This window comes from Taeniopygia guttata, chromosome Z (genome assembly GCF_048771995.1).
Source record: "Taeniopygia guttata chromosome Z, bTaeGut7.mat, whole genome shotgun sequence".
In the NCBI taxonomy this organism is placed as follows: Eukaryota; Metazoa; Chordata; class Aves; order Passeriformes; family Estrildidae; genus Taeniopygia; species Taeniopygia guttata.
Genome location: NC_133063.1, coordinates 3,125,966 through 3,153,225, shown reverse-complemented (window position 1 = coordinate 3,153,225; position 27,260 = coordinate 3,125,966). Strand labels below are relative to the sequence as shown.

Sequence of the window (27,260 nt, the reverse complement as noted above, 5' to 3'; positions counted from 1 at the left end):
ACATTTGCCCCAAAAAATGACACTTTATACCCCCTTTGCCAAAAAAATGCCATTTTTGCCCAAAAAAATGCCACTTTTACCCAAAAAATGCCATTTTTGCCCAAAAAATGCCACTTTATGCCTCTTTTGCCCAAAAAATGCCACTTTTGCCCAAAAAATGCCACTTTTACCCCAAAAAATGACATTTTTGCCCAAAAAATGCCCTTTTTGCCCCAAAAATGCCACTTTATACCCCCTTTGCCCAAAAATTGCCCTTTTTGCCCCAAAAAATGCCATTTTTGTCCCAAAAATTACCATTTTTTCCCAAAAAATGCCATTTTTATGCCCCTTTTGCCCAAAAAATGCCACTTTTCACCCAAAAATTGCCTCTTTTTGCCCCAAAAATGCCATTTTTGCCCCAAAATATACCACTTTATGTCCCTTTTGCCCAAAAAATGCCACTTTTGCCTAAAAATGCCATTTTTGCCCCAAAAAATGCCACATTTACCCAAAAAATGCCACTTTTGCCCCAAAAAATGCCACTTTATGCCACTTTTGCCAAAAAAAATGCCACTTTTTACCCAAAAAATACCATTTTTACCCAAAAAATGCCACTTTTACCCCAAAAAATGCCATTTTGCCCAAAATATGCCACTTTTGCCTAAAAAATGCCTTTTTTGCCCCAAAATTGCCACTTTAACATAAAAAATGCCATTTTTGCCCCAAAAATGCCACTTTTACCCAAAAAATGCGATTTTTGCCCAAAAAATGCCACTTTATGCCCCATTAACCCAAAAAATGCCACTTTTGCCCAAAAAATGCCACTTTTGCCCAAAAAATGCTATTTTTGCTCAAAAACTACATTTTAACCCAAAAAATGCCATTTTTTGCCCAAAAAAAATCCCCTTTATGCCCCCTTTGCCTAAAAAATGCCATTTTTGCCCAAAAAATGCCGGTTTTGCCCTAAAAATGCCATTTTTGCCCCAAAAAATGCCATTTTATGCCACCTTTGCCCAAAAAATGCCATTTTTGCCCAAAAAATGCCACTTTTCCCTAAAAAATGCCACTTTTGCCCCAAAAAATGCCACTTTTTGCCCAAAAAATGCCCTTTTTTCTCAAAAAATGCCACTTTTCCCTAAAAAATGCCACTTTTACCCAAAAAATGCCATTTTTATACCCCCTTTGCCAAAAAAATGCCATTTTTGCCCAAAAAAATGCCACTTTTACCCAAAAAATGCCATTTTTGCCCAAAAAATGCCACTTTATGCCTCTTTTGCCCAAAAAATGCCACTTTTGCCCAAAAAATGCCACTTTTACCCCAAAAAATGACATTTTTGCCCAAAAAATGCCCTTTTTGCCCCAAAAATGCCACTTTATACCCCCTTTGCCCAAAAATTGCCCTTTTTGCCCCAAAAAATGCCATTTTTGTCCCAAAAATTACCATTTTTTCCCAAAAAATGCCATTTTTATGCCCCTTTTGCCCAAAAAATGCCACTTTTCACCCAAAAATTGCCTCTTTTTGCCCCAAAAATGCCATTTTTGCCCCAAAATATACCACTTTATGTCCCTTTTGCCCAAAAAATGCCACTTTTGCCTAAAAATGCCATTTTTGCCCCAAAAAATGCCACATTTACCCAAAAAATGCCACTTTTTGCCCAATAATGCCATTTTTCCCTAAAAAATGCCACTTTTACCCAAAAAATGCCATATTTATGCCACTTTTGCCCAAAAAATGCCATTTTTGCCCCAAAAAATGCCATTTTTGCCCCAAAAAATGCCACTTTTACCCAAAAAATGCCATATTTGCCCCCAAAAAATGACACTTTATACCCCCTTTGCCCAAAAAAATGGTATTTTTGTTCAAAAAAATGCCATTTTTACCTAAAAAATGCCATTTTTATGCCCAAAAAATGCCACTTTTCCCTAAAAAATGCCATTTTTGCCCCCAAAAATGCCATTTTTGCCTTTAAAAAATGACATTTTAACCCAAAAAATGCCATTTTTATGCCCCCTTTGCCAAAAAAATGCCCTTTTTGACCCAAAAAATGCCACTTTTGCCCAAAAAGTGCCACTTTTGCCCTAAAAATGCCATTTTTGCCTAAAAAATGCCACTTTTACCCAAAAAATGCCATTTTTGCCCTAAAAATGCCATTTTTGCCCCAAAAAATGCCACTTTTGCCCCAAAAAATGCCACTTTATGCCCCCTTTGCCCAAAAAATGCCATTTTTTACCCAAAAATGCCACTTTTGCCCAAAAAATGCCATTTTTGCCCCAAAAAATACCCCCATTATGTCCCCTTTGCCCAAAAAATGCCATTTTTTCCCAAAAAAAAACCCCTTTGTGCCCCCTTTGCCCAAAAAATGATATTTTTCCTCAAAAAAAATGCCACTTTTGCCAAAAAAAATGCCATTTTTGCCTAAAAAAATGCCACTTTATACCCCATTTGCCCAAAAAATGCCATTTTTGCCCCAAAAAATACCCCCTTTATGCCACTTTTGCCCAAAAAATGCCATTTTTGCCCAAAAAAATGCCATTTTTGTCCCAAAAAATACCCCCTTTATACCCCTATGCCCAAAAAATGCCACTTTTACCCAAAAAATGCAATTTTTATGCCCCCTTTGCCCAAAAAATGCCACTTTTGCCTAAAAAATGCCATTTTAGCCCCAAAAATACCCCCTTTATGTCACTTTTGCCCAAAAAATGCCACTTTTGCCTAAAAAATGCCATTTTTGCCCAAAAAATGACCTTTTAACCCAAAAAATGCCATTTTTGACCAAAAAATGCCATTTTTATGCCCCCTTTGCCCAAAAAATGCCACTTTTACCTAAAAAATGCCCTTTTTGCCCAAAAAATGTCACTTTTGCCCCAAAGATTGCCACTTTTACCCAAAAAATGCCACTTTTACCCAAAAAATGCCATTTTTGACCAAAAAAAGCCACTTTTGCCCAAAAAATGCCACTTTTTGCCCCAAAAAATGCCACTTTTGCCCAAAAAATGCCACTTTATACCCCCTATGCAAAAAAAAAAGGTATTTTTGTTTAAAAAATGCCAATTTTTGCCTAAAAAATGCCATTTTTGCCCAAAAAATGCCACTTTTGCCCAAAAAATGCCACTTTTACCCCAAAAAATGACATTTTTGCCCAAAAAATGCCCTTTTTGCCCCAAAAATGCCACTTTATACCCCCTTTGCCCAAAAATTGCCCTTTTTGCCCCAAAAAATGCCATTTTTGTCCCAAAAATTACCATTTTTTCCCAAAAAATGCCATTTTTATGCCCCTTTTGCCCAAAAAATGCCACTTTTCACCCAAAAATTGCCTCTTTTTGCCCCAAAAATGCCATTTTTGCCCCAAAATATACCACTTTATGTCCCTTTTGCCCAAAAAATGCCACTTTTGCCTAAAAATGCCATTTTTGCCCCAAAAAATGCCACATTTACCCAAAAAATGCCACTTTTTGCCCAATAATGCCATTTTTCCCTAAAAAATGCCACTTTTACCCAAAAAATGCCATATTTATGCCACTTTTGCCCAAAAAATGCCATTTTTGCCCCAAAAAATGCCATTTTTGCCCCAAAAAATGCCACTTTTACCCAAAAAATGCCATATTTGCCCCCAAAAAATGACACTTTATACCCCCTTTGCCCAAAAAAATGGTATTTTTGTTCAAAAAAATGCCATTTTTATGCCCAAAAAATGCCACTTTTCCCTAAAAAATGCCATTTTTGCCCCCAAAAATGCCATTTTTGCCTTTAAAAAATGACATTTTAACCCAAAAAATGCCATTTTTATGCCCCCTTTGCCAAAAAAATGCCCTTTTTGACCCAAAAAATGCCACTTTTGCCCAAAAAGTGCCACTTTTGCCCTAAAAATGCCATTTTTGCCTAAAAAATGCCACTTTTACCCAAAAAATGCCATTTTTGCCCTAAAAATGCCATTTTTGCCCCAAAAAATGCCACTTTTGCCCCAAAAAATGCCACTTTATGCCCCCTTTGCCCAAAAAATGCCATTTTTTTCCCTAAAAATGCCACTTTTGCCCAAAAAATGCCATTTTTGCCCCAAAAAATACCCCCATTATGTCCCCTTTGCCCAAAAAATGCCATTTTTTCCCAAAAAAAAACCCCTTTGTGCCCCCTTTGCCCAAAAAATGATATTTTTCATCAAAAAAAATGCCACTTTTGCCAAAAAAAATGCCATTTTTGCCTAAAAAAATGCCACTTTATACCCCATTTGCCCAAAAAATGCCATTTTTGCCCCAAAAAATACCCCCTTTATGCCACTTTTGCCCAAAAAATGCCATTTTTGCCCAAAAAAATGCCATTTTTGTCCCAAAAAATACCCCCTTTATACCCCTATGCCCAAAAAATGCCACTTTTACCCAAAAAATGCAATTTTTATGCCCCCTTTGCCCAAAAAATGCCACTTTTGCCTAAAAAATGCCATTTTAGCCCCAAAAATACCCCCTTTATGTCACTTTTGCCCAAAAAATGCCACTTTTGCCTAAAAAATGCCATTTTTGCCCCAAAAAATGCCACTTTATACCCCCTTTGCCCAAAAAATGCCACTTTATGCCAGTTTTACCCAAAAAATGCCACTTTTGCCCAAAAAATGCCATTTTTGCCCAAAAAATGACCTTTTAACCCAAAAAATGCCATTTTTGACCAAAAAATGCCATTTTTATGCCCCCTTTGCCCAAAAAATGCCACTTTTACCTAAAAAATGCCCTTTTTGCCCAAAAAATGTCACTTTTGCCCCAAAGATTGCCACTTTTACCCAAAAAATGCCACTTTTACCCAAAAAATGCCATTTTTGACCAAAAAAAGCCACTTTTGCCCAAAAAATGCCACTTTTTGCCCCAAAAAATGCCCTTTTTGCCCAAAAAATGCCATTTTTGCCCAAAAATATACCACATTTATGCCCCATTAACCCAAAAAATGCCACTTTTGCCCAAAAAATTACACTTTTTGCCCAAATAATGCCACTTTTACCCTAAAAAATGCCACTTTTGCCCAATAAATGCCATTTTTCCCCAAAAAATGACATTTTTGACCAAAAAATGCCACTTTATTCCCCTTTTGCCCAAAAAATGCCACTTTTACCCAAAAAATGCAACATTTACCCAAAAAATGCCATTTTTGCCCCCAAAAAAATCCCATTTATCCCCCTTTTGCCCAAAAAATGCCACTTTTGCCCAAAAAATGCCACTTTTTACCTAAAAAATGCCACTTTTGCCACAAAAAATGCCACTTTTGCCCAAAAAATGCCATTTTTGCCCCAAAAAATGCCACTTTATTCCCCCATTTGCCCAAAAAATGCCATTTTTCAATCAAAAAATGCCATTTTTGCCCAAAAAAATCTCCTTTATGTCCCCTTTGCCCAAAAAATGCCACTTTTGCCCAAAAAATGACATTTTAACCCAAAAAATGCCACTTTTGTCCAAAAAATGCCACTTTTTGCCAAAAAAATGCCATTTTTTCCCAAAAAATGCGAATTTTTGCCTAAAAAATGCCACTCTTGCCCAAAAAATACCATTTTTGCCCCAAAAAATGCCACTTTTGCCCAAAAAAAGCCCTTTTTGCCCAAAAAAATGCCATTTTTCTCCCAAAAAATGCCCTTTTTGCCCAAAAAATGCCACTTTTGCCCCAAAAATGCCACTTTTACCCAAAAAATGCCATTTTTGCCCCAAAAAATGTCACTTTATGCCCCATTTGCCCAAAAAATGCCACTTTTAACCCTAAAAATGCCACTTTTAACCCTAAAAATGCCACTTTTTGCCCAAAAAATGCCATTTTTGCCCCAGAAAATATTCATATTATTAATTAATAAGTCCATAAATATATCAATAATATTCATATTACTAATATTAATTAAGTAATATTAATTATTAATTAATATATCCCTAAATGGATCCATAATATTCATATTATTAATATGAATTAGTTTGTATTAATTATTAATTACTATATCCCTAAAAATGTACAATATTTATATTATTAGTATCAATTAATGAATATTAATTATTAATTAATATATCCCTAATTTATCTATAAAATTAATATTATTAATTAATAAATCCCTAAATAAATCCATAATATTAATATTATCAATTAATAAATCCCTAAAAAAATCTTTAATATCCATATTATTAATTAATAAATCCATAATATTCATATTATTAATCAATCCATAAATATATCCATAATATTAATATTATTAATTAATATATCCCTAAATAAATCCATAATATTCATATTATTAATTAATATATCAATAATATTTATATTATTAATTAATAAATCCCTAAATAAATCCATAATATTCATATTATTAATTATTATCTCCCTAAATAAATGTATAATATTCATATTATTAATTAATATCTCCCTAAATAAATCTCTAATATTCATATTATTAATTAATAAATCCCTAAATATATCCATAATATTCATATTATTAATTAATATATCCCTGATTTATCTATAAAATTCATATTATTAATTAATATATCCCTAAATATATCAATTATCAATTAATATATCCATAAATATATGTATAATATTCATATTATTAATTAATAAATCCCCAAATAAATCCATAATATTCATATTATTAATTAATATATCTATAATATCCGTATTATTAATTAATATATCCCTAAATAAATCTCTAATATCCATATTATTAATTAATATATCCATAATATTAATATTATTAATTGATATATCCTTAAATATATGTATAATATTCATATTATTAATTAATAAATCCCTAAATAAATCCATAATATCCATATTCTATCCCCAAATAAATATATAATATTATTAATTAATGTATAATACTATTAATTAATGGATAATATTATTAATTAATGTGTAATATTATTAATGGCACCGCTGTTCCTAATTCCCAACAAAATTCTGATTATTTCCGTTCCTGAATTCCCAAAATTCCAAATTCCCAAAAATCCCAAAATTCCACCAAAAATATCCCAAATTCCCAAAATTGCAACGACCTAAAATTTGGGAATTTTGTTATTCCCAAATTCCCAAAATTCCACCAAAAAATCCCAAATTCCCATTCCCAAAATATCCCAAAATTCCCAAAATTCCACCAAAAATTTCCAAAATTCCCAAATATCCCAAATATCCCAAAATTCCAAATTCCCAAATAACCTAAATTCCCAAAATTCCCAGAATTCCACCAAAAATAGCCCAAATTCCCATTCCCAAATTCCTAAAATTCCGAATGTCCTATTCCCAAAGTTCCCAAAATTCCACCAAAAATTTCCCAAAATTCAAAATTTCCAAATTCCCAAAATTCCACCAAAAATATCCCAAATTCCCAAAATTCCAAATGTCCCATTCCCAAAATTCCCAAAATTCCACCAAAAATATCCCAAATTCCCAAAAATTCCCAAGTATTCCAAAATTCCAAATTTCCAAATCCACCAAAAATATCCCAAATTTCCCAAAATTCCAACGACCCAAAATTTGGGAATTTTGTTATTCCCAAATTCCCAAATTCCCAAAATTCCACCGAAAATATCCAAATTCCCAAATATCCCAAATTTCCCATTCCCAAAATTCCCAAAATTCCACCGAAAATATCCCAAATTCCCATTCCCAAAATATCCCAAAATTCCCAAAATTCCGAATGTCCCAAATTCCCAAAATACCCAAAATCCACCGAAAATATCCCAAAATTCCCATTTCCCAAATATCCCAAATTCCCAAATAATTCCCAAAATTCCCAAAATTCCACCGAAAATATCCCAAAATTCCCACCAAAAATATCCCAAATAATTCCCAAAATTCCCAAATCCACCAATTCCCAAATTCCCAAAATTCCCAAAATTCCACCAAAAATATCCCAAATTCCCAAATTCCCAAATTCCAAATTTCCAAATCCGCCAAAAATATCCCAAATTTCCCAAAATTCCAACGACCCAAAATTTGGGAATTTTTTTATTCCCAAAATTCCCAAAATTCCACCAAAAATATCCCAAATTCCCAAATTCCCAAAATTCCGAATGTCCCATTCCCAAAATTCCCAAAATTACAAATCCCAAATTCCCAAATTCTGAATATCCGAAATTCCCAAATATCCCAAATATCCCAAATTCCCATTCCCAAATTCCCAAAATCCACCAAAAATATCCCAAATTCACAAATTCCCAAAATTCCCAAAATTCCACCAAATCCACTGAAAATATCCCAAAATCCCATTCCCAAAATTCCAAATTCCCAAAATTCCACCAAAATTCCAAAATTCCAGCAAAAATATCCCAAATTCCCATTCCCAAAATTCCGAAATATCCCAAATAATTCCCTAAATTCCACCGAAAATATCCCAAATTCCCAAAATTCCAAATCCACCAAAAATATCCAAATTCCCATTCCCAAAATTCCCAAATTTCCAAATTTCCATTCCCAAATCCACCAAAAATATTCCAAATAATTCCCAAAATTCCACCAAAATTCCCGAATATCCCAAAATTCCCAAAATTCCCAAATCCACTAAAAATATCCCAAAATTCCAAATTCCAAAATTCCCAAAATTCCAAATTTCCATTCCCAAAACCACCAAAAATATCCCAAATATCCCAAAATTCCAAAATCCCAAATTCCCAAAATTCCACTGAAAATATCCCAAATAATTCCCAAATATCCCAAAATTCCAAATTCCCATTCCCAAATTCCCAAAATTCCACCAAAAATATCCCAAAATTCCCAAAATTCCACAAAAAATATCCCAAATTCCCAAATTCCCAAAATTCCACCGAAAATAGCCCAAAATTCCAAAATTCCGAATATCCCAAATTCCCAAAATTCCAAATTCCGAAATATCCCAAATATCCCAAAATTCCCATTCCAAAAATTCCCAAAATTCCACCGAAAATATCCCAAATTCCCAAAATTCCGAATTCCCAAAATTCCACCAAAAATATCCCAAAATTCCCAAAAAATCCGAACAACTCCAAAGATCCCAAAAATCCCATTTTGTGGGAATTTTTCCCCATTTTTTTTCCAAAGGTACCGAAGGAGTTAACGAACTTTCCCTCTGCTTCATTTGCATATTGTGCATTTTAATTAAGCCAAATTTTGGCAGCGGTTCCGATGTTTCCGTGCTGGGAACATTTGGGAATTCAAAGCGATTCCATCTCCCGCTCCTTCCATGGATTTGGTTATTCCCAAATTCCCAAAATTCCCAAAATTCCCAAATTCCCAAATGCACCAAAAATATCCCAAAATCTCAAATATCTCAAAATTCCAAATTCCCAAAATTCCAAATTCCCAAATATCCCAAATTCCCAAAATTCCCAAAATTCCACCAAAAATATCCCAAATTCCCATTCCCAAAATTCCCAAAATTCCACCGAAAATATCCCAAATATCCCAAATAATTCCCAAAATTCCACCAAAATTCCCGAATTCCCAAATCCACTGAAAATATCCCAAATAATTCCCAAAATTCCCAAATTCCCAAAAATCCCAAATTCCCAAATTTCCCAAAATTCCCAAAATTCCCAAATTCCCAAAATTCGCAAAATTCGCAAAATTCCAAATTCCCAAAATTCCACAAAAAATATCCCAAATAATTCCCAAAATTTCCAAAATTCCCAAAATTCCCAAATGTCCCAAATTCCCAAAATTCCAAATTCCCAAAATTCCACCAAAAATATCCCAAAATATCCCAAATAATTCCCAAAATTCCCACATTACCAAAATTCCAAATACCCCAAAAATATCCCAAATAATTCCCAAAATTCCACCAAAAATATCCCAAAATTCCCAAAAAATTCCCAAAAAATCCAAACAACTCCAAAGATCCCAAAATTCCCAAAATTCCGAATGTCCCATTCCCAAAATATCCCAAATATCCCAAAATTCCACCAAAAATATCCCAAATTCGACAAATTTTTCCGCCTTTTTTTTATCCGAGAAGGCACCGAAGGAGTTAACGAACTTTTCTTCTCCTTCATTTGCATATTGTGCATGTTAATTAACCCAAATTTTGGCAGCGGTTCCGATGTTTCCGTGCTGGGAACATTTGGGAATTCAAAGCGATTCCATCTCCCGCTCCTTCCATGGATTTGGTTATTCCCAAATTCCCAAAATTCCCAAATTCCCAAATTCCCAAAATTCCAAATTTCCAAAATTCCACCGAAAAATCCCAAATTCCGAAATATCCCAAAATCCCAAAATCCCAAATTCCCAAATCCACCAAAAATAGCCCAAATTCCCAAATTCCCAAAATTCCCAAATTCCCAAATTCCCAAAATTCCCAAATTCCCAAAATTCCAAATTCCCAAAATTCCACCAAAAATATCCCAAATTCCCAAATTCCGAATGACCCAAAATTTGGGAATTTTGTTATTCCTGAATTCCCAAATTCCCAAAATTCCACCAAAAATATCCCAAATTCCCAAAATTCCGAATGTCCCATTCCCAAAAATTCCGAATATCCCAAATTTCTATTCCCAAAATTCCCAAAATCCCAAATTCCCAAAATTCCAAATTCCCATTCCCAAAATTCCCAAAATTCTCAAAATATCCCAAATATCCCAAAATTCCCATTCCCAAAATTCCCAAAATTCCACCGAAAATATCCCAAATTCCCATTTCCAAAATATCCCAAAATATCCCAAATATCCCAAATAATTCCCATAATTCCACAAAAAATATCCCAAATTCCCATTCCCAAAATTCCCAAACTTCCACCAAAAATATCCCAAATTCCTCTTCCCAAAATTCCCAAAATTCCACTAAAAATATCCCAAAATTCCCAAAATTCCAATGACCCAAAATTTGGGAATTTTGCTATTCCCGAATTCCCAAATATCCCAAATCCACCAAAAATATCCCAAATTCCCAAAATTCCACCGAAAATATCCCAAATTCCCATTCCCAAATTCCCAAAATTCCCATTCCCAAATTCCCATAATTCCAAATGTCCCATTCCCAAAATTCCCAAAATTCCACAAAAAAATATCCCAAATAATTCCCAAAATTCCAAATTCCCATTCCCAAAATATCCCAAAATTCGCAAATTCCCAAAATTCCACCAAAAATATCCCAAAATTCCCAAAATTCCAACGACCCAAAATTTGGGAATTTTGTTATTCCCAAAATTCCCAAAATTCCACCAAAAATATCCCAAATACATCCCAAAATTCCACCAAAATTCCCGAATATCCCATTCCCAAAATTCCCAAAATTCCACCGAAAATATCCCAAATTCCCATTCCCAAATATCCCAAATATCCCAAATAATTCCCAAAATTCCACCGAAAATATCCCAAAATTCCCAAAATTTCCAAAATTCCCACAAAAACCGAACAACTCCAAAGGTCCCAAAAATCCCAAATTAATTTAATTTAATTAATTTAATACTTAATTTTCTCCCATCAAACCCTCATTAGAATATCCCAAATTTAATCATTTTTCCCTTTTTTTCTTCATTTTCCCATTCCCAAATTTTTCCCCATTTTTTTCCGAGATGGCACCGAAGGAGTTAACGAACTTCCCCTCTCCTTCATTTGCATATTGTGCATGTTAATTAAGCCAAATTTTGGCAGCGGTTCGGATGTTTCCGTGCTGGGAACATTTGGGAATTCAAAGCGATTCCATCTCCCGCTCCTTCCATGGATTTGGTTATTCCCAAATTCCCAAATTCCCAAATTCCCAAATTCCCAAATTCCCATTCCCAAATCCACCGAAAATATCCCAAATAATTCCCAAAATTCCACCAAAATTCCACCAAAAATATCCCAAATTTCCCAACATTCCCATTCCAAAAATTCCCAAAATTCCACCAAAAATATCCCAAATTCCCAAATTCCCAAAATATCCCAAATTCCCAAATTCCCAAATCCACCAAAAATATCCCAAAATTCCGAATCCCAAATTCCAAATATCCGAAATTCCCATTCCCAAATATCCCAAATATCTCAAATAATTCCCAAAATTCCACCAAAAATATCCCAAATTCCCAAATTCCCAAAATTCCCAAAATTCCCAAATCCACCGAAAATATCCCAAATTCCCATTCCCAAAATTCCAAATTCCCAAAATTCCCATTCCCAAATATTCCAAAAAATTCCAAAAATTCCACCAAAATTCCCGAATATCCCAAAATTCCCAAAATTCCACCAAAATTCCCGAATATCCCAAATAATTCCCAAAATTCCACCAAAAATATCCCAAAAATCCCAAAAATATCCCAAAAATCCCAAATATCCCAAATTTTAATTCCCACCGGGAAACAAAACCCTTAATTAATTTAATTAATTGAATCCTTAATTTTCTCCCATCAAACCTTCGTTAGAATATCCCAAATTTAATTTTTTATCCCTTTTTTTTTAATTTTTCCATCAACAAATCCGACAAATTTTTCCTCATTTTTTATCCGAGAAGGCACCGAAGGAGTTAACGAACTTTCCCTCTGCTTCATTTGCATATTGTGCATGTTAATGAACCCAAATTTTGGCAGCGGTTCCGATGTTTCCGTGCTGGGAACATTTGGGAATTCAAAGCGATTCCATCTCCCGCTCCTTCCATGGATTTGGTTATTCCCAAATTCCCAAAATTCCCAAATTCCCAAATTCCCAAATTCCCAAAATTCCCAAATTCCCAAAATTCCTAAATTCCCAAATCCACTGAAAATATCCCAAAATTCCCAAAATTCCAAATTTCCACTGAAAATATCCCAAATTGCCAAATATCCCAAATATCCCAAATTCCCAAATCCACCGAAAATAGCCCAAATTCCCAAAATTCCAAATTCCCATTCCAAAAATTCCCAAAATTCCACCAAAATTCCTGAATATCCCAAAATTCCCAAAATTCCCAAATCCACCAAAAATATCCCAAATTTCCATTCCCAAAATTCCCAAAATTCCACCAAAAATATCCCAAAATTCCCAAAATTCCAACGACCCAAAATTTGGGAATTTTGTTATTCCCAAATTCCCAAAATTCCAAAATTCCAAATTTCCATTCCCAAAACCACCAAATATATCCCAAATAATTCCCAAAATTCCACCAAAAATACCAAATAATTCCCAAAATTCAAAAATTCCCAAATATCCCAAAAATATCCGAAATATCCCAAAATTCCACCAAAAATATCCCAAAATTCCCAAAAAATTCCCAAAAAATCCGAACAACTCCAAAGATCCCAAATTTTTCCCATTTCGTGGGAATTTTTCCCCATTTTTTATCCGAGAAGGCACCGAAGGAGTTAACGAACTTTTCTTCTCCTTCATTTGCATATTGTGCATTTTAATGAACCCAAATGTTGGCAGCGGTTCCGATGTTTCCGTGCTGGGAACATTTGGGAATTCAAAGCGATTCCATCTCCCGCTCCTTCCATGGATTTGGTTATTCCCAAATTCCCAACATTCCCAAAATTCCCAAATTCCCAAATGCACCAAAAATATCCCAAAATCTCAAATATCTCAAAATTCCAAATTCCCAAAATTCCAAATTCCCAAATATCCCAAATTCCCAAATTCCAAATGTCCCATTCCCAAAATTCCAACAACCTAAAATTTGGGAATTTTGGTATTCCCAAATTCCCAAAATTCCAAATTCCCAAAATTCCCAAAATTCCCAAATCCACCAAAAATATCCGAAATATCCCAAAATTCCACCGAAATTCCCGAATATCCCAAAATTCCCAAATCCACCAAAAATATCCCAAAATTCCACCAAAAATATCCCAAAATTCCCAAAATTCCCAAAATTCCCAATTCCCAAATTCCCAAATCCGCCGAAAATATCCCAAATTCCCAAAATTCCAAATTTCCATTCCTAAAATTCCACCAAAAATATCCCAAATTCCCAAAATTCCAAATTTCCATTCCCAAAACCACTGAAAATATCCCAAATAATTTCCAAAATTCCCAAAATTCCCAAAATTCCGAATGTCCCATTCCCAAATTCCCAAAATTCCACTGAAAATATTCCAAATTCCCAAATTTCCATTCCCAAAACCACCAAAAATATCCAAAATTCCCAAAATTCCAAATATCCCAAATAATTCCCAAAATTCCACCAAAAATATCCCAAAAATCCCAAAAAAATTCCCACCCGGGAAACAAAACCCTTAATTAATTTAATTAATTTAATCCTTAATTGCCTCCCATCAAACCTTCGTCAGAATATCCCAAATTTAATTATTTATCCCTTTTTTTTAAATTTTTCCATTCCCAAATTTTTCCATTCCCCATTTTTTTTCCAGGAAGGAATCGAAGGAGTTAACGAACTTTCCCTCTGCTTCATTTGCATATTGTGCATGTTAATTAACCCAAATTTTGGCAGCGGTTCCGATGTTTCCGTGCTGGGAACATTTGGGAATTCAGAGCGATTCCATCTCCCGCTCCTTCCATGGATTTGGTTATTCCCAAATTCCCAAATTCCCAATTCCCAAATTCCCAAAATTCCACCAAAATTCCCGAATATCCCAAAATTCCCATTCCCAAAATTCCCAAATCCACCAAAAATATCCCAAAATTCCCAAAATTCCAATTTCTGAAATTCCCAAAATTCCAAATTCCCAAATTGCCAAAATTCCACCAAAAATATCCCAAATTCCCAAATATCCCAAATATCCCCAAATTCCCATTCCAAAAATTCCCAAAATTCCAAATTCTCAAAACTACCAAAAATATCCCAAATTCCCATTCCCAAAACCATCGAAAATATCCCAAATTCCCAAAATTCCAGCGAAAATATCCCAAATTCCCAAAATTCCAAATTCCCAAATTCCCAAAATTCTAAATTCCCAAAATTCCGAATGTCCCATTCACAAAATTCCCAAATAATTCCCAAAATTCCGAATGTCCCATTCCCAAAATTCCCAAAATTCCACCAAAAATATCCCAAATTCCCAAAATTCCCAAATATCCCAAGTAATTCCCAAAATTCCACCAAAAATATCCCAAAAATCCCAAAAATATCCCAAAAATCCCAAATATCCCAAATAAAATTCCCACTGAGAAACAAAACCCTTAATTAATTTAATTTAATTAATTTAATCCTTAATTTTCTCCCATCAAACCCTCATTAGAATATCCCAAATTTAATTATTTTTCCCTTTTTTTCTTCATTTTCCCATTCCCAAATTTTTCCGCATTTTTTTTCCGAAGGGACTGAAGGAGTTAACAAACTTTTCCTCTCCTTCATTTGCATATTGTGCATGTTAATGAACCCAAATTTTGGCAGCGGTTCCGATGTTTCCGTGCTGGGAACATTTGGGAATTCAAAGCGATTCCATCTCCCGCTCGTTACACGAATTTTCATTAATTACGGCCTCGTCAGCGAAAGCATTATCAAAGCCGAATATGCAAATGCTAATGAGCCCTCATTTGCATATTTCCCTTTGTTGCCGTGTCATTAATTATTATGTTTTTATGATGATGGATGCAGCTGCTGCGCTTAATTTGCATTTTTTTGGGGGAAAAAAAGCAGAAAAAATTAAATTTTTATGTTAATGAGTGACCCAAAAATGAGGAATTTTTATGGTTTTATCCCAAAATTAATTTGGGAATATTTTTGTATTTTTTAATGATTTTTGTTGGTGTTGTTTTGGGTTAATTAAGGCGGTGGTTAATTAGAATGGGGGGATGTTGGTGGTTTTAATTAAGGGTTGGATGGGGCTGGAGAAATGGGGAAAAAATGGGGAAAAATGGGGAAAAAAATGGGAAAAATGGGGAAAAATGGGAAAAAAATATGGGGAAAAAATGGGAAAAATGGGGAAAAAATGGGGAAAAAATGTGAAAAATGGGGGGAAAAAAGGGGGAAAAATGGGGAAAAAATGGGTAAAAATGGGGAAAAATGGGGGAAAAAAGGGGGAAAAAATGGGGAAAATGGGAAAAAAAAAAGGGGGAAAATATGGGAAAAAAATGGGGGAAAAAAGGGGGAAAAAATGGGAAAAATGGGAAAAAATGGGGGAAAATATGGGAAAAAATGGGGAAAAATGGGAAAAAAATGGGGAAAAATGGGGAAAAAATTGGGAAAAATAAATGGGGGAAAATGGGGGAAAAAATGGGGGAAAATGGAAAAAAATGGGGAAAAATAGAAAAAAAAGGAAAAAAATGGGGGAAAATGGGGAAAAAATGGGGGAAAAAATGTGGAAAAAATGGGGAAAAAAGGGGAAAATATGGGAAAAAAATGGGGAAAAAAATTGGGAAAATGGGGAAAATAAAAGGGGGAAAATATGGGAAAAAATGGGGAAAAAAATGGGGAAAAAATGGGGAAAAAAATGGGGAAAAAAATGGGGGAAAATGGGGAAAAATGGGAAAAAAATGGGGAAAAATGGGAAAAAAAGGGGGAAAATATGGGAAAAATGGGGGGGAAAATGGGGAAAAATGGGGGAAAATGGGAAAAAAAAGGGAAAAAATTGGGAAAAAAATGGGGGGGAAAATGGGGAAAAAAATGGGAAAAAATGGGGGAAAAAATGGGGAAAAAAAAAGGGTAAAAATGGGGGAAAATGAGAAAAAAATGGGAGAAAAAATGGGTAAAAATGGGGAAAAATGAGAAAAAAAAATGGGGGAAAATGGGAAAAAAATGGGAAAAACATGGGAAAAAAAATGGAAAAAAAATGGGGAAAAATGGGGAAAAATGGGAAAAAAATGGGGAAAATATGGGAAAAAATGGGGGAAAAAATGGGGGAAAATGGGAAAAAAATGGGAAAAATGGGGAAAAAATGGGGGAAATGGGGAAAAAATGGGGGAAAAATAGGAAAAATGGGGAAAAAATGGGGGAAAATGGGGGAAAAATGAGAAAAAAAATGGGAAAAAATGGGGAAAAAATGGGGGAAAATGGGGGAAAAATGAGAAAAAAAATGGGAAAAATGGGAAAAAAATGGGGGAAAATGGGGGAAAAATGAGAAAAAAAATGGGAAAAATGGGAAAAAAATGGGGGAAAATGGGGGAAAAATGAGAAAAAAAATGGGAAAAAATGGGGAAAAAAATGGGGGAAAAATGGGGGGAAATGGGGAAAAATGGGGAAAAATGGGGAAAAATGAGGTGGAGGAAGATGATGATGAGGATGAGGATGACGATGAGGATGATGAGGAAGATGACGATGAGGATGAGGAAGATGACGATGAGGAGGATGATGAGGATGAGGATGAAGATGACAATGAGGAGGATGAGGAAGATAACGATGAGGAAGATGAGGATGTGGATGAGGAAGAGGAGGAAGAAGACAACGATGAGGATGAGGAGGAGGATGATGAGGAGGATGACGATGAGGATGAAGATGAGGAGGATGAGGAGGAAGAAGACGACGATGAGGACGATGATGAGGAGGACGATGAGGAGGATGAGGATGAGGAGGACGAAGACGCTGATGAGGAAGATGACGATGAGGATGAGGAGGATGAGGAGGATGAAGATGAGGAGGAGGAGGAGGAAGAAGACGACGATGACGATGAGGAGGATGACGATGAGGAGGATGAGGATGAGGAGGATGAGGAAGATGACGATGATGACGATGAGGATGAGGATGAAGATGATGAGGAGGATGACGAGGAGGATGAAGATGAGGAAGATGATGATGAGGATGAGGAAGATGACGACGATGATGATGAGGACGATGAGGAAGATGACGACAATGAGAAGGATGAGGAGGAGGATGAGGACGATGAGGAGGAAGATGAGGATGAGGAAGAAGATGACGATGATGACGATGACGATGAAGATGAGGAGGATGAGGATGAAGAAGACGACGATGAGGATGAGGATGAGGAGGAGGAGGAAGAAGACGACGATGATGATGAGGATGAGGAGGAGGAAGATGAGTATGAGGAGGAAGAAGACGATGATGACGATGGGGATGAAGAGGAGGATGAGGAGGATGAGGAAGATGATGAGGAGGAAGATGACGACGATGAGGAGGATGAGGATGAGGAAGATGACGATGAGGATGACGATGAGGAAGAAGACGATGAGGATGAGGAAGATGACAATGAGGATGAGGATGAGAAGGAGGAAGATGACGACGATGAAGAAGACAATGATGGCGACGATGAGGATGAGGATGACGATGAGGAAGATGAGGACGATGATGATGAGGAAGATGAGGAGGAAGAAGACGACAATGACGATGAGGAGGAGGAGGAGGAAGATGACGATGAGGAGGAGGAGGAGGATGATGATGATGAGGAAGATGACGATGAAGACGATGAGGATGAAGATGAAGATGAGGAGGAGGAGGGGGAGGAGGAAGAGCAGATGGCCCCGTTGCACATCACCAATCCCATCAATCACGGCTGAGGGGCGCAGGTGCGGCACAGCGACGCAGCGACGGCGCATTTCGCATAAAATTGTGATCCCGTAAAATTGGGATCCTATAAAGCTGAAATCCCATAAACCTCTGATCCTATAAAATTGTGATCCTATAAAATTGGGATCCTATAAAGCTGAAGTCCCATAAAACTGTGATCCTATAAAATTGTGATCCCATAAAATTGGGATCCTATAAAGCTCTGATCCCATAAAATTGGGATCCTGTAAAACTCTGATCCCATAAAATTGGGATCCTATAAAGCTGAAATCCCATAAAACTCTGATCCTATAAAATTGGGATCCCATAAAATTGGGATCCTATAAAACTGTGATCCCACAAAACTGGGATACCATAAATCGGGGATTCCATAAAGCTCTGATCCTATAAAATTGGGATCCCATAAAGCTGAAATCCCGTAAAAACTCTGATCCTATAAAATTGGGATCATATAAAATTGGGATACCATAAAGCTGCGATCCCATAGATTAGGGACAGGAGTTTGGGATTAGGGACAGGAGTTTGCCATTGCCACTGTCATTGTCATTGCCATTGCCATTGTCACTGCCACTGCCATTGGCATCATCACTGCCACTCCATCCCACTGCCACTGTCACTGCCATTGTCACTGCCATTGTCACCACCATTGCTATCATCACTGCCACTCCATCCCACTGCCATTGTCACTGCCATTGCCACTGCCATTTGTCATGGCAATTCCATCGCCACTGCCATTGTCACTGCCACTGTCACTGCCATTGCCATCATCACTGCCACTCCATCCCATTGCCACTGCCACTGCCACTATCACTGCCATTGTCACTGCCATCCCATTGCCATTGTCACTGTCACCACCACTGCCATTGCCACTATAATTCCCATTGCCATTGCCACCCCCATTGTCACTGCCATTGTCACTGCCATTGCCATTCCCATTCCCATTGCCATTGCCACTGCCATTGCCATTGCCACTGCCATTGTCACTGCCATTGCCATTGCCACTGCCATTGTCACTGCCACTCCATCCCATTGTCACTGTCACTATCATTGCCATTGTCATTATAATTCCCATTGTCACTGCCATTTCCATTGCCATTGCCACCACCACTGTCATTGCCATTATCATTGCCATTCCATCCCACTGCCATTGTCATTGCCATTGCCATTGTCACTATCATTGCCATTGTCATTGCCACTGTCACTGCCATTGCCACTGCCACTCCATCCCACTGCCATTGTCACCGCCATTGCCATTGCCATTGCAATTCTCACTCCCATTGTCATTGCCATTGTCATTGTCACCGCCACTGTCACTATCATTGCCACCGCCACTGCCATTGCCACTGTCATTTCAATTCCATTGCCATTGTCACTGCCATTGCCATTGTCACTGTCACTACCATTGCCATTGCCATTGCAATTCCCATTCCCATTGCCACCGCCATCCCATTGCCATTGTCACTGCCACTGTCACCCCATTGCCACTGCCACTATCATTGCCATTGTCACTGCCACTCCATCCCACTGCCATTGCCATTGTCACTGCCATTGTCACTGCCACTGCCATTGTCATTGTCACTGCCATTGCCACTATCATTGCAATTCCACCGCCATTGCCACTATCATTGCCATCATCACTCCCACTCCATTCCCACTGCCATTGTCACTGCCACTGCCATTGTCATTGCAATTCCATTGCCATTACTACTGCCACCACCATTGTCATTGTCACTGTCACCACCACTGCCATTGCCACTACAATTCCCATTGCCATTGTCACTGCCATCGCCACTATCACTGCCACCACCATTGCCATTGTCACCACAATTCCCACTGCCATTGCCACCGCCATTGCCACCATCACTGCCACTCCATTCCCATTGCCACTGCCATCCCATTGCCATTGCCATTGTCACTGTCACCGCCATTTGTCATTGCCACTACAATTCCCATTGCCATTGTCACTGCCATTGCCACTATCACTGCCACCACCATTGCCATTGTCACTGCCATCCCATTGCCACTATCACTGCCACCACCATTGCCATTGTCACCACAATTCCCACTGCCATTGCCACCGCCATTGCCACCATCACTGCCACTCCATTCCCATTGCCACTGCCATCCCATTGCCATTGCCATTGTCACTGTCACCGCCATTTGTCATTGCCACTACAATTCCCATTGCCATTGTCACTGCCATTGCCACTGTCATTGTCATTGTCATTCCCAATTGCCACTGCCACTGTCACTGCCATTGCCACCATCACTGCCACTCCATCCCATTGCCATTGTCACTATCATTGCCATTGTCATTTCAATTCCCATTCCCACTGCCACTGCCATTGTCACTATCATTGCCATCATCACTGCCACTCCATCCCATTGTCATTGCCATTGTCATTGCAATTCCATTGCCATTGTCACTGCCATTGTCACTGTCACTATCATTGCCACCGCCATTGTCATTGTCAATGCAATTCCACTGCCATTGCCACTATCATTGCCATTGCCATTGCAATTGTCACTGCCATTGCCATTTTCACTGCCATGGCCACTGCCATTGTCACTGCCATTGCCACTATCATTGCCATCACCACTGCCAGTCCATCCCATTGTCATTGCCATTGTCACTGCCATTGCCATTTGCCATTGCCACTATAATTCCCATTGCCATTGCCACTGCCATTGCCATTGTCACTGCCATTGTCATCATCACTGCCATTCCATCCCACTGCCATTGCCACTGTCACTGCCATTGCCATTGTCATTGCAATTCCAGTGCCATTGTCACTGCCATCCCATTGCCACTGTCACTATCATTGCCATCATCACTGCCCCTCCATCCCACTGCCATTGTCACTGCCATTGCCATTGTCACTGCCATTGTCACTGCCACTGTCACCTCCATTGCCACTGTCACCACCATTTGTCATTGTCACTACAATTCCCATTGCCATTGCCACTGCCATCATCACTGCCACTCCACCCCATTGCCATTGTCACTATCATTGCCATTGTCATTGCCACTCCATCCCACTGCCATTGCCATTGTCACTGCCATTGTCACTGCCACTGCCACCACCATTGCCACTGTCATTGTCACCACCACTGCCATTGCCACTATCACTGCCATTGCCATTGCCACTGTCACCGCCATTGTCACCGCCACTCCATCCCACTGCCATTGCCACCACCAGTGCCATTTTCACTGCCACCATCAGTGCCATTGCCACTACAATTCCCATTGCCATTGTCACTGCCATTGCCACTGTCACCCCATTGCCACTGCCACTATCATTGCCATCATCACTGCCACTCCATCCCACTGCCATTGACACTGCCATTGTCATTGTCATTACCACTCCATCCCATTGTCATTGTCACTGCCATTGTCACTGCCACTGTCACCACCATTCCATCCCACTGCCATTGTCACTGCCATTGCCATTGCCACTACAATTCCCATTGCCACTGCCATTGCCATTGTCACTGCCATTGTCATTCCCATGGCCACTGCCATTGCCATTGTCACTGCCACCACCATTGCCATTGTCACCGCCATTTGTCATTGCCACCGCCATTGCAGCTATCATTGCCATTGTCACTGCCATCCCATTGCCACTATCACTGCCACTACCATTGCCATTGTCACCACAATTCCCACTGCCATCCCACTGCCATTGCCACTGCCATTGTCATTGTCACTGCCATTCCATCCCACTGCCATTGCCACCTCCATTGCCATTGTCACTGTCACCACCATTTGTCATTGCCACTATAATTCCCACTGCCATTGCCACTGCCATTGTCACTGCCATTGCCACTATCATTTCCACCGCCATTGTCATTGTCATTGCCATTGTCACTGCCATTGCCACTGTCACCCCATTGCCACCGCCATTGCCACTGCCACCACAATTCCCACTGTCATCCCACTGCCATTGTCACTATCATTGCCACTATCATTGCCATTGCCATTGTCACTGCCACTGCCACCGCCACTGCCATTGCCACTACAACTCCCATTGCCACCACCACTGCCATTGCCATCATCACTGCCACTCCATCCCATTGTCACTGTCACTACCATTGCCATTGTCACTACAATTCCCATTGCCACTCCATCCCATTGCCATTGTCACTGTCACCACCATTGCCATTGCCACCACAATTCCCATTGCCATTGTCACTGCCATTGTCACTGCCACTGCAATTGTCACCGCCATTGCCATTGCCATTCCCACTGCCATTGCCACCACCAGTGCCATTGTCACTGCCACCATCAGTGCCATTGCCACTACAATTCCCATTGCCATTGTCACTGTCACTGCCACTGTCACCCCATTGCCACTGCCACTATCATTGCCATCATCACTGCCACTCCATGCCATTGTCATTGTCATTGTCATTGCCATTGTCACTGCCATTGCCATTGCCACTATCATTGCCATCATCACTGCCACTCCATGCCATTGTCATTGTCATTGTCATTGCCATTGCCATTGCCATTGCCACTATCATTGCCATCATCACCGCCACTCCATCCCACTGCCATTGCCACTGTCATTGCCATTGTCACTGTCACCACCAGTGCCACTGCCACTACAATTCCCATTGTCATTGCCACTGCCATTGTCACTGTCATTGTCACTGCCACTATCATTGCCACCACCATTGTCATTGTCATTGCCATCATCACTGCCACTCCATCCCATTGCCATTGTCACTGCCATTGCCATTGTCACTGCCATTCCATTGCCATTGCCACTGCCACCACCATTGCCATTGTCACTGCCATCATCACTGCCACTCCATCCCATTGCCAGTGCCATTGTCACTGTCATTGCCATTGCCACTACAATTCCCATTGCCATTGCCATTGCCATTGTCACTGCCATTGTCACTGCCATTGCCATTGCCATTGCATTGCCATTATCATTGTCATTGTCATCATCACTGCCACTCCATCCCACTGCTATTGTCACTATCATTGCCATTGTCACTGCCATTCCATCCCATTGCCATTGCCACTATCATTGCCATTGTCACTGCCATTGCCACTGCCATTGTCACTGCCATTGTCATTGTCACTTGTCACCACCATTGCCACTGTCACTGCCACTCCATCCCATTGTCACTGCCATTGTCACTACAATTCCCATTGCCATTGGCACTGCCATTTGTCACTGCCATTGCCACAGTCACCGCCATTGCCATCATCACTGCCAGTCCATCCCATTGTCACTGCCACTGTCACTGCCACCGCCATTGCCACTGCCACCACCATTGCCATCATCACTGCAACTCCATCCCACTGCCACTGTCACTATCATTGCCATTGTCATTGTCATCATCACTGCCACTCCATCCCATTGTCATTGCCACCGCCATTGTCACTGCCATTGTCACCGCCACTCCATCCCACTGCCATTGTCACTATCATTGTCATTGTCATGGCAATTCCATTGCCATTGCCACTGTCACCAACAGTGCCATTGCCATTGTCATTGTCACTGACACTGTCACTGCCATTGTCATTGCCACTTCCATTGCCACTCCCATCCCATTGCCACTGTCACTGCTATTGCCACTATCATTGCCATCACCACTGCCATCCCATTGCCATTGTCACTGCCATTGCCATTGCCACCACCATTGCCACTGCCATTGTCACTATCATTGCCATTTTCATGGCAATTCCATTGCCATTGCCACTGCCATTGCCACTGTCACTGCCATTGCCATTGCCACCGCCATTGCCATTGTCACTGTCATTGTCACTACAATTCCCATTGCCATTGTCACTGCCACTATCATTGCCATTGTCACTGCCATTGTCATTCCCATTGTCACTGCTATTACCATTGTCACTGTCATTGCCATCATCACTGCCACTCCATCCCACTGCCATTGTCACCACCATTGCCATTGTCACCGCCACTCCATCCCACTGCCATTGTCACCACCAGTGCCATTGTCACTGCCACCATCAGTGCCATTGCCACTACAATTCCCATTGCCATTGTCACTGCCATTGTCATTGTCACCACCATTGCCACCGCCATTGCCACTGCCACTGTCACCTCCATTGCCATTGTCACTGTCACTGCCATTGTCACCACACCACCATCCCCACACGTCACCAAACCAAATTTTCCATCTCAAACCCATCACAAAACCACATTTATCAATCCAAACCACCGATAAAAACCACCAAAAACCACCAAATCCCATCAAAAACCAGAAAATTCAACCAAATCTGCCAAACCCAAAAAATTAAATTGAATTTTTAATCCGTTAATCCCATTTTTCCACCCTAAAATTAGGAAAAAAATTCCATTTTCTTACTTTGTATCCTGGAATTGACAAAAGGAGGAGAAAGATTTTCGTGCGATCCGATATCTCTGTTGGCAACGTGCTCGTAATGAGTTCCATCTCCGTAATTAGGCTAAAAAATAATTAAAAAAATATAATTTTAACACTTTTTAACAAAAAAAAAGTTGTGTGGATTAAATTAATTAAATTAATTAAATTAAAGCAGAAAAACTCCGAAAGAATCGAAGTGGAAATTCAATTCCAACAGGGAATTCCTTCAGGATTGAGGATGAGGAGGGAATAAAAATCCAGTTTTTAATTAAAATTTTGGATTAAAATAAGGAAATAATTAAGGATTAATTATAAAATATTGAAATAAAAGTGGGAAGAAGAATAAAATAATCGATAAAAATTCCTGAAAAATTCATTGAAAAATCCTGGAAAATTCCTGAAAAATTCCTGGAAAATTCCTGAGAAATTCCTGAGAAATTCCTGGAAAATTCCTGGAAAATTCCTGAAAAATTCCTGAAGAATTCCTGGAAAATTCCTGGAAAATTCCTGGAAAAATTCCTGGAAAATTCCTGAAAAATTCCTGGAAAATTCCTGGAAAATTCCAGAAAAATTCCTGGAAAATTCCTGGAAAATTGCTGGAAAATTCCTGGAAAATTCCTGGAAAATTCCTGAAAAATTCCTGGAAAATTCCCGGAAAATTCCCGGAAAATTCCCGAAAAATTCCCGGAAAATTCCCGAAAAATTCCCGGAAAATTCCAAAAAAATTCCTGGAAAATTCCTGGAAAATTGCTGGAAAATTCCTGGAAAATTCCTGGAAAATTCCAGAAAAATTCCTGGAAAATTCCTGGAAAATTCCTGGAAAATTCCTGAAAAATTCCTGGAAAATTCCTGAAAAATTCCTGAAAAATTCCTGGAAAATTCCCGGAAAATTCCCGGAAAATTCCCGAAAAATTCCTGGAAAATTCCCGGAAAATTCCCGGAAAATTCCCGAAAAATTCCCGGAAAATTCCCGAAAAATTCCCGGAAAATTCCAAAAAAATTCCTGGAAAATTCCTGGAAAATTTCTGAAAAATTCCTGGAAAATTCCTGAAAAATTCCTGAAAAATTCCTGGAAAATTCCTGGAAAATTCCTGGAAAATTCCTGGAAAACTCCTGAAAAATTCCTGGAAAATTGCTGGAAAATTCCTGGAAAATTCATGGAAATTTCCTGAAAAATTCCTAAAAAATTCCTGGAAAATTCCTGGAAAATTCCTGGAAAATTCCTGGAAAATTCCTGGAAAGAATTCCTGGAAAATTCCTGGAAAATTCCTGAAAAATTCCTGGAAAATTCCTGGAAAATACCTGAAAAATTCCTGGAAAATTCCTGGAAAATTCCTGGAAAATTCCTGGAAAATTCCTGGAAAATTCCTGGAAAATTCCTGGAAAATTCCTGGAATATTCCTGAAAAATTCCTGGAAAATTCCGGAAAAATTCCTGGAAAAATTCCTGAAAAATTCCTGAAAAATTCCTGGAAAATTCCTGGAAAATTCCTGAAAAATTCCTGGAAAATTCCTGAAAAATAATGCCTGAAAAATTCCTGAAAAATTCCTGGAAAATTCCTGAAAAATTCCTGAAAAATTCCTGGAAAAATTCCTGGAAAATTCCTGAAAAATTCCTGAAAAATTCCTGAAAAATTCCTGGAAAATTCCTAAAAAATTCCTGAAAAATTCCTAGAAAATTTGGAAAATTCCTGGAAAATTCCTGGAAAATTCCTGGAAAATTCCTGAAAAATTCCTGAAAAATTCCTGGAAAATTCCTGGAAAATTCCTGGGAAATTCCTGAAAAATTCCTGAAAAAATCCTGGAAAATTCCTGGAAAATTCCTGGAAAATTCCTGAAAAATTTCAGGAAAATTCCTGAAAAATTCCTGAAAAATTCCTGAAAAATAATTCCTGGAAAATTTCCTGGAAAATTCCTGGAAAATTCCTGAAAAATTCCTGGAAAATTCCTGAAAAATTCCTGAAAGATTCCCGGAAAATTCCTGAAAAATTCCTGGAAAATTCCGGGAAAATTCCTGAAAAAGTCCTGAAAAATTCCTGGAAAATTCCTGAAAATTTCCTGAAAAATTCCTGGAAAATTCCTGGAAAATTCCTGGAAAATTCCTGAGAAATTCCTGAAAAATTCCTGTAAAATTTGGAAAATTCCTGGAAAATTCCTGGAAAATTCCTGAAAAATTCCTGAAAAATTCCTGGAAAATTCCTGGAAAATTCCTGGAAAATTCCAGAAAAATTCCTGGAAAATTCCTGGAAAATTCCTGGAAAGAATTCCTGGAAAATTCCTGGAAAATTCCTGGAAAATTCCTGAAAAATTCCTGGAAAATTCCTGGAAAATTCCTGAAAAATTCCTGAAAAATTCCCGGAAAATTCCTGAAAAATTCCTGGAAAATTCCTGAAAAATTCCCGGAAAATTCCTGAAAAATTCCTGGAAAATTCCTGGAAAATTCCCGGAAAATTCCCGGAAAATTCCTGAAAAATTCCTGGAAAATTCCTGGAAAATTCCCGGAAAATTCCCGGAAAATTCCTGGAAAATTCCTGGAAAATTCCTGAAAAATTCCTGGAAAATTCCCGAAAAATTCCTGGAAAATTCCTGAAAAATTCCTAAAAATTCCTGAAAATTTTCTGGAA

General features: G+C 38.3%; 1 protein-coding gene across 8 annotated transcripts in view; it reads right to left on the bottom strand.

The window, feature by feature from the left end:
• LOC115491045 (transcription factor 4) overlaps positions 1-27,260 on the bottom strand; it is a 160,744-nt gene that overhangs the window by 114,764 nt on the left and 18,720 nt on the right. For all 8 annotated transcript variants that reach the window (XM_072922124.1, XM_072922122.1, XM_072922123.1 and 5 more), the window contains one exon: positions 24,620-24,719. In XM_072922124.1, coding sequence (XP_072778225.1) covers positions 24,620-24,719 — 100 coding nt within the window. The remainder of the gene's footprint in view (positions 1-24,619; positions 24,720-27,260) is intronic.